The 9,492-nt window shown below is 32.5% G+C and overlaps 1 protein-coding gene across 1 annotated transcript in view; it reads left to right on the top strand.

Moving 5' to 3' along the window:
* LOC106471384 (phosphoinositide 3-kinase regulatory subunit 4-like) overlaps positions 1-9,492 on the top strand; it is an 80,856-nt gene that overhangs the window by 31,357 nt on the left and 40,007 nt on the right. The window contains exons 7-9 of the mRNA XM_022399984.1: positions 818-955; positions 7,357-7,533; positions 8,159-8,215. Of these exons, the coding sequence (XP_022255692.1) occupies positions 818-955; positions 7,357-7,533; positions 8,159-8,215 (372 nt within the window). The remainder of the gene's footprint in view (positions 1-817; positions 956-7,356; positions 7,534-8,158; positions 8,216-9,492) is intronic.

Here is a 9,492-nt window from a genome sequence, read left to right as displayed (position 1 = left end):
AGTCCTTTAACCTTGTATATGGTGTGTGTTATTCATACATACATACTTTATACATGCAGTATGCAGTCCTTTAACCTTGTATATGGTGTGTGTTATTCATACATACAGACTTTATTCATGTAGTATGCAGTCCTTTAACCTTGTATATGGTGTGTGTTATTCATACATACAGACTTTATTCATGTAGTATACAGTCCTGTAACCTTGTATATGGTGTATGTTATTCATACATACAGAATTTATTCATGCAGTATGCAGTCCTTTAGCCTTGTATATGGTGTGTGTGTGTTATTCATACATAGAGACTTTATTCATGCAATAAGCAGTCCTTTAACCGTGTATATGGTGTGTGTTATTCATACATACAGACTTTATTCCTGCAATAAGCAGTCCTTTAACTGTGTATATGGTGTGTGTGTTATTCATACATACAGACTTTATTCATGCAGTATGCAGTCCTTTAGCCTTGTATATGGTGTGCGTTATTCATACATACAGACTTACAATAAGCAGTCCTTTTTACCTTGTGTAAGATGTGACTAATTATAAGTATCAAGAATGGAAGGATTTAACAAAGTAACATGGTACAGTTTTTCAGGTCATTCTCTATATGTATTTAAAATATTCAGTTGTAATTTTTCAGTTTTTATTATATTTATCCAGTTGAAGTATGCAACTAAATATTTTGTTTTTGTGTGTTTTTTGTGTAAAACATTTAGTCATAGCATCATATTAGATAGATCAATTTCTTATTTATCAGCATTGAGAAAACCTACTGGACTGTTAGTTTGATAGTATGTTTTAAATATTCCTACAGAACTTATGGCTCCGGCAAGGAACTGTTGGGTTTATTTGTGCTGTGGCTAGAACACTTAACCTTGCTGATGTTCACTGTAAATTGGCACCACTTCTTCAACCATTTCTTCAGCAACAGATTATACAAGTTGACCAAGAGGTAATTGTATTTGTTAATGTTTTTGTGTTTGTCAGTACATTATGTTTTCTGTTTTTGCCGATGTAAAAATGTTATTTTTCTATCAAGTAGGGAGTTATATGCTTTAATATAAATTTATTTTCCATGAGTAATCATCGTGTATCAAAGTTTCGAGTTTTTCTTTTTATCAACTACGTTTTAAGTGATTTGTTTTATATCTCAAAGTTTTCTTCCACTTATACCTGTCTTTATATAAAGTGGTGATTTGTGTCATAAAACTAATATCACAGAGAGTACATGTGATTTGGCATGTTAACCCTTCTTTTATGTTGAGAATTTGAGTACACCTGCTATGTTTTTGGTTATTTTGACCCAATGCTTTATGTTTGCATACAAGGTAATTTGTAAATTATAAATATATATACATATATGTAAACATCTCAAAGTTCTCACTATCTCTTATTATAACTTTGTAACTCAAGTCTAGTAGAGAGAAAAGTAACATTTAAGGGGAATGGAAACCAATCAAATAGAGCAAAAACATAATTACAAGTTCACTTGTAATCCATGTACATCAGATGTGTATCACATGCTGTATGAACCAAAAATAAGTATTTACTACAAGTTTTACTACAAGTTCTTCATATGATAAAATTGTATTTTTATTTTATACTTCTATCAAAGCTACTAAAGCCTATCTGCCACAGTATGTATTTCTAAACTACTGACCAGAGTGAAGGCAGCCACCATCCAACCACCCACCTTCCAAACTAAGGTGCTCACTGTTACACATATAATGTACCCACAGCTTCAAGTGAAAAATATATATATTGTGATATTTCATGGATTTAAACCTGGGTTCCCAGTTCAAAAATCCAGAGATCTACCACTGGGATAATGTAAACTGACATATTTCTCATTAACAGCTTAGTTAAATTTCAACAAATGATTAAAATTAACCAAATAATTATAAGTTTGTTGTTTAGTCTGTATATACTTGTTATCAAATCTATATATATATATATATTTTATATCACAAAACCTTATTTTGCGTGGAAAAAAATCTTGTACTGGAAACCTATTATAGGTTAGTAATATTTCATGAAATCACAAGAATTAATTCTGTAACAACTACAGCCTAATTACTTTATCACTTGATTAAAATGTTTGTATAAAGTAAAAGAAAAGATTTAAATAATGATGCTATTTAATTGTATTATAATGATGAAATATGTAAGATAATTTCAACGAAGCATGACTAAACATCGTAATATGCCTTACTTGTACTTTCATAGATACAGTGTAGTTGTCAACTAATCATTTTAATAAAAGAGAAATAGATTCCCCATACATTAAACAGGGTTAAAAAAATATCTGAAGGTGATGTCAGAATCTAATGTTAAATTTCAATGTACAGAAACCAGTAAATGTATAAAGATCATGTTGGGTGATACTGATAATGTTCATAATTTTAATAATAAAATGTAATTTAGGTCATATAGATTCTACCACTAGGATGATACAAACACATACATAAGAAGGCAAATTTAAGATCCACATCATATGCACTATACAGTTGTAGTGAATAAAGAAAATAGTAAAATATTGCCCACTTGATAATTAGCAGGAGTTAAAAATAAAGTCTATTAATTGATAAACTTAAAACAAGGTTAAATGAACAGAATAGTACAGTTTCCCAGGATAACTATATTGATACTGTACATTTGATGTTTGAGAAAAAATTTATTCTACACTCTGACTTAACTGCATATCTCAATTCTACATGGAGATAATTATGATGAATTATTTTTCTTAACTGGTTTCTAATCTCTGTTGCCTGCTTTTTGGTATATGGTAAAACAAAAGTAAGATTTGGCTTTGCTACTTCCCATGCTGACAATGCAGGAAGGACCCTCTTATTTAATTTGATTTATAACATTCGTTGGAAAAGGATTTTTTTGTTAAGAATTCCTTAATGTTTTCTGCCTTTACTGGTTAACTTGTTAGATCGTTTGCCGGTGGGACATTGGTAAGTCTTCAGATTTATAATGCTAAACTCATGGGTTCGATTCCCCTCGGTGGACACAGCAGATAGCCCAATGTGGCTTTGCTATAACAAAACACACACAAATTCTATGGTCAATGAACCAGTATTTTTATGAAGTTTTTCTTAAAAGATAATGGTATCAAATTTTTCAAGTAAAGTTCTTTTTGTGAAAATTTCACATTCAGATTTTCCATTATTGTTATGAAAAAGTAAGTCTATGATTATGTTGGTGTTTAGCAGTTAATTTAATATTAGTACATTTACTGTTGAGGTAGCTTAAAAAACTCTCAACATGTTCAACCTCTGTAAAAATAATAAAAATATCATCAATATATCTTCTATAATATATTGGTTTGAGTTGTACAGGATGGTCCTGAACCACTTTTATCATAATGATAAAAAAATATATTTGAAAATGATAGGGCTAATGTTGACCCCATACACAATTTCATTTTTAAACAGAAAACGAAATTACTTACAGGTTCTTGAAACGATGTTTGGAAATCTCATTTGATCATTATCATTATTGTAGAATAATTCTATGTATATACTAAGTTTCATGTCATGATATGCTGGTATGTAAAGATTCCATATCAAAGCTAGTACAGTGCATTTTTTATTGAAACTTAAATTTTGTATTTTTTGTAAAAACTCAAAGCTTTTTTTATGGTATAAAATTGTGTATTGTGTGCCTTTTTGTATTAAGATTTATTGTATGTTTTAGATTTCCAAAAAAGAAGTCAAATGGCAACCTGAAAAATATTTTCTATAGAAGACTATACAAACTAAGGAAACACGTTAATATAACTATTATTTGATGTTTATTCTAGTATGTTTCATTTTAAGTTCAGGCTTTTCTTGAATCACTGTTTGTGTGAATTGAGCTATTTGTATAGGTTTTGGGAAGTCTGTAAAAAATTACACAATAGTCAAAAGTCCTGGAAATGTAAAATTCATTCACAAAAATAATTTTATTTTATATCTCCATATAAAATATTTTTGTTCTTGTCAACTTTTTTTTACTCACTTGAACAGCAGGGGCGTAGCGCCTGACTTTTAAAAATTATACGCATGAGATTGGTCCATAGTAATAACAAAAACAATGATTTGGCTCAAAATGTATAATATACATTAAATATAACTCCTTGATGACAGCATTAATGTCTTCATCAATATTTTGGTGAATATGGAGAAGAGCAAGGCTGGTCAGTCGTTGATCAGTCATTTGGCCATGTAGATATATCTTCACGCAGTGGAGAGTGCTGAATGAGCACTCAGCAGTGATAGTGTGGACTGGCATGGTTAGCAGAGTGTGAAGAATGACGTGGATGTTCAAGTACAGTCCAGCGGGTGACAACAGTGTTGGGCAGGCTAGAGGACGTCTGAGAATTTGATGTGTCAGTGTAGTACCTCCAGATTTATAGTTCTATGTCAGCTGATGTAGATGATGGAAGAAGAAGCCTGTATTCTTCTTTGATCTATCAATTATTAATAAAGTCTGGGAGGCTATACTGAACACACAGATGGGGTAGGGCCTTGCAGACTCTGTCCTCAAGTTCAGTGTTGAGATGGTTGATTAAAGGCAAGTAAACATTGAGTTACCAGTAGTCCCTGGGGTCAGATGCAGGTGTGTTTGAGTGCTGAGTCTGTCATCGTACAGTATAAGGAGCTTTGGGAGACACATAGTATCAGCAAATTCACATGCTGTGGTCCCCATGCAGTTGTAGAAGGTGGCATCTCCTTGTTTTTTCTGAAGGAAACTAGTGAGTGTCTGTGCTTGTTGGAATGCACTGATGAAGTCACAGTTTTCACTCCGGAGCATATTACAGAGTGACATTTAGAACTTCAGAGGATGCTGCTGATGTGGAGGCAGATGATGAAATCAAATGCAAGGATGGAGTGGAGAAATGATGAAGCGTCTTGACTATATTTCTCTTCACAGGAAAACGTGCAATGACCCGGTCGACGCTTTCACTTCATTGGGTCCATCTTGTCTCAGAACTTTGTCAGCAATGGGTCACTGGTGGATGGCAGCGATGTAGTCTGGAGACATTGTGGTGAGACAGTAATGAAGTTCAACAGCTGGTCAGCTGTGTTTACATGTTTCGGGTGGGAACAACCTTGCAACTATGGAACATGTGTAGGTTTAGGTTGTGACTGTTGCAGTGGATGTAACTGGCTAAAGGATGTAGCTCTTTGAAATGCATCTGTACACCACTAATATGACCAGACATATTACCTGTGTCATTGTATCCCTGGCCCACCATTTTGTGGAAGCTCTGCAGCTGGTTAAGGATATTGTACATCAGATACTATGTGTAGGTTGTTTGTCGCATGTTGACAAAAGGTAAAAAGTATTCTCAGCACTGGAAATTGGATGGAGGCGCAAAGTGCAGACATATAGCTACTTGCTCTGTGTTACTGACGTCAGCACTCTTATCGGCAATCAGTTAAAAAGCCAACTTGACGACAGGATGCAGTGATGACATTCTCAATTTGCTGGCCACACAAATTCACCACTTCTTTCTGCACAAGGGGGCTAAAGTGGGATACATTCTTCTGTACCACTTCTAAGTGTTGCTGAAGTGCAGAGTCTGTTTCAGCTCAGTACTTAAGAAGAACCATGAAGTTGTCACGGTCATCATCATGGCCACTGATGGTGATGTTCTGCTGGATACAAAGAACAAGGGCTTTGATGATAGCAGATATAATGCTGCAGTCTGTATGCCGTGGACAGTGACACCACGATGTTCTTCTGATTGCCATAACAGACATCCAGGAAGGAGCTTCCTTGCTGTCTGATGGCCCCAGGACACTGTGTGAATTGCCACAACCTTCTTGTCATTGTTACAATCTGTCAGTGGACATCAAATGAGGTGCAAGTCACAATCAGCTTTTCCAAAAGAAGGAGCACAGAAAACACAATCTACATGGTAACTATATCTCAATGTCGGAAATGTATCTGAATAGAAGAAATCTTGTGGACGTTTGCCCTTTCCTACTTGACAAAATGGGGTGGTCCAGGATTTATGTGGAACTAATCTATGAACAGCATGTGTAAGAATATTTCTTTTATTCTTGTAAATTTTCTATGGTGCTGTAGTATGTACATTTTAAAGAGTAGTTGATCACACATCACGCTTTGCTAGCACACCCTAAGACATTATATATATTGTAAATGTTTAATATAAATAGTGTTTCGATTGAAGTATTATGTGTTGTAATGCTGCAGACCTGATGACCTCTGGTATTAGTGAAAGGACTTATCCCATTAAGTATTTTCATATTTCAGTTTCAACAAACAAAAGCCAAATATACCTCTTATTTATAATAAATCTCTTGATACAGTTTGTTGATTAATATAAAATTTATTATATTTCAAATAATAAGCATTTGCCCATTCTTGAAAATTGTGGATCAGTCAAAAGTGGATACAGCTAAAATCTGTCAAACTCAGACTCATGTAGTATTTTAGGTAAATTGAGAAGAATTGGTTCTAAATTTTTAACATGCCTTTTCTGTACACAGAATCTATTATTGATAGGTTTGTTATCTTTAATTCTGGGCAAAGTAATAAGCTCCACTGGAAATATATATATATAGATTATATATGTAAGTAAGTAATGCAAATATTAAAACATTTAACAATAAAGAAAGTCAGCTTTCGTATTTAGTGTTTGAAATACGAGATAATTTCCTGTTGCATTGTTTTCTGTGTACTTATAAGCTTTGTATTATTATACGTGTATAAATTTTCTTCATCAAATTTGTTGCTTCTCAATTGATTGATCATAGGGAGGTTATTATACTTAATTTTTATAGTTTACAAGATAATTAAAAATTTGAAAATTTAAAATAGGAATAGGAATTGTCAAAAAAGTACAGAAACAAGGTGAATCAATAATGATATGAAGAACAAAGGGATGAATTTTGTCTAACAATTGAAAAATCAACTTTTTTGCTATTATCAATATTTTAACAGCCTTTAGAAAGTTTTTGCCTATATGTTCTATTACAATTTTTGTGAAATTCATGGGTAAATCCATTTATGAATGACTGTCACAATTTATGATAACTAGTTCTTAATAGCTTGGCATATACAATGATTTAAAGAACCTTTTTTGTGGCAATTCTGTTATTTTATTTATATTATATAATTTTGATGTATATTTTTGTTTCTACAGTTCTTGTTGTTGGTTTTAACAATTTAATTTCTGAAAAAGTTAGCTACAGAGTTTTTTTTTATTAAATTATATTTAATACAACTGAAGTACTCTTGATGCTAATGATATGTTATTGTATTGTGTGTGTTATGTGGTTGGTTTAATAGAACTAATATTTTCTTTCATGGCTTATATTTGATTTCTATTATCAGGTTGTCTTGTTAGATGCTGTGAAAACTCCAGTATCACGAGTCATGTTTGACTACCTTGTGAAGCTTCCCAATCTTCCCATGTTACTGGAAAGTCTGAGAGACAGACAGATTCTCCGATCTATAATACGCAGTGGCCATCAACTTGCATATGGAGATATGGATGATGGATTAAAATCAGTGAGTTTTTAACATTCTATTTGCAGAGAATTGTTAGTCGATAAATAAAATAAATATGAAAACTAAGCATCTTTCTGGAATTCAACTCGTGTGTTTTATCCATGGGTGGGTTCTTTTGGACTGTTGATAAAAATAATGAAAGGTCCAGTCCATGTAATGACAATGAATTAATATGTTTCATCAAAAACATTTTCTACAAATATTGATCATCAGTAGGTCTAATTTCATAAACAGTCTTTGAAGAGAAATTCTAAAACTAGTGGTATGCACACCTGACTTGTAAACTTGAAGAATTTGTCTATAATAGTGATGCTGATTAACTATCTTACAAAAGGAATCAAAGATGCACAAACTTTTACTGTTTAATTCACTAACTGACATTGAACTGAATAAGTCATTAACTCACTCAGTCATTTTGTGTCGTAATAAGAAGCTTCAAGATTCTTAGAGACCTTAACTTTCATGAAATTTTTAGACCTTATGTCATCATTATGTAATAACATGCTCCCTTTAGCAAACAGACATCAAATTTTAAAATATTAAAAATATAGTTTAAAACAATATGATTGTGAAAAAATGGGTTTTTACAAAAGATTAATGTTCTGTTGTAACTATTGTATTTTAGGTTTATCGCCGTTTACAGTCAGATGGACTGACTGAAGTCATTGAAGATAAAATATTGGTAATTATAAAACCTTTGTTTGCTTTTTGATGTTTTAGAATGTTTTGGAATCTTGAAATATTTTTAGCCTAGTGGAAACATATTGCTGTTTCTGTATTTGCATTCATAAAAATTGATAACTCATCAGCCTCACTATAACTAAAACACAGACACTTAAAACAAATATAAATAGATGATATTTTTATGTTGTACATGTTTTTCAACTGGACAGGGTTACATCCACTGTAGTTTCAAAATACCAATGAGAGTTTTACTAAAGCAAAGTATTGAGCAGTGAAATTTTCACCCTGTTATTTGTTTAAGTTTTGTAATGAATTCATCCCCAAAACTTAGCTTTGATAGGAACTAACCTGGCAAGTTCACCACATGCAATCACAAGTACAAATTAATCTCTGCAGACCAAGTGACTTAGTTCATCACATGCAATTACAAGTACAAATTGATCTCTGCAAACCAAGTGACTTAGTTCACCACATGCAATCACAAGTACAAATTGATCTCTGCAAACCAGGTGACTTAGTTCATCACATGCAATTACAAGTACAAATTGATCTCTGCAAACCAAGTGACTTAGTTCACCACGTGCAATCACAAATACGAATTAAAATAATTTTCTAAAATATAACTGTCTTATCAGTGCTAAGCAGTTATTTCAATTTGAACTTTATATCATGTTTCATACTACTCAATAGTACTTGGGCTACAGGTAGAACAGTGTGTAAAACCTTTCATAATCCTTGAACCTTTGCTCTAAACACAATGAACTGCTAATTGCATTATCAGTATTTCCACTCTCAGCTTTCCAAGTGACTTATTATAGTATGCATTATACTTAAAGTTTTCTTTGTAGTTTCCCTAAAACTGCATTTTTGTTACCTCTGCCTTTATTTGTGTGTGAGTGTTTGTCAGCAAGATTTCTCAAAAATGACTGAATAGATTTGGACTAAAGTTGGTATACTTTTGGACTATGGCACAACTTAGAAGTGATTAGTTTTTGGAGGGTCAAATGTCAATGTCTCTGCAAGGTTACAAAAATCCAAAAAAATCTTTATCTGTTAACATGGGGACCAATTTTTCACACTATTTGTGCTCTATAACTAGGTCATAAATGATCGATTTTTGATGAAACTTGATGGACGTACGTAGAATATTATTCCTCCTTGTCCTGCCAAAAATGATCCATTTCCGTTGATAATCATGGACTATTCAACATTTTTGTATTTTTTTTATCAACACTGTGTGGCAAATAGTCCATCATTATCAACGAACATGCTCAG

The sequence above is a fragment of the Limulus polyphemus genome, unplaced genomic scaffold (assembly GCF_000517525.1).
Source record: "Limulus polyphemus unplaced genomic scaffold, Limulus_polyphemus-2.1.2 Scaffold4589, whole genome shotgun sequence".
In the NCBI taxonomy this organism is placed as follows: Eukaryota; Metazoa; Arthropoda; class Merostomata; order Xiphosura; family Limulidae; genus Limulus; species Limulus polyphemus.
This window is presented reverse-complemented; position numbering and strand designations above follow the sequence as displayed.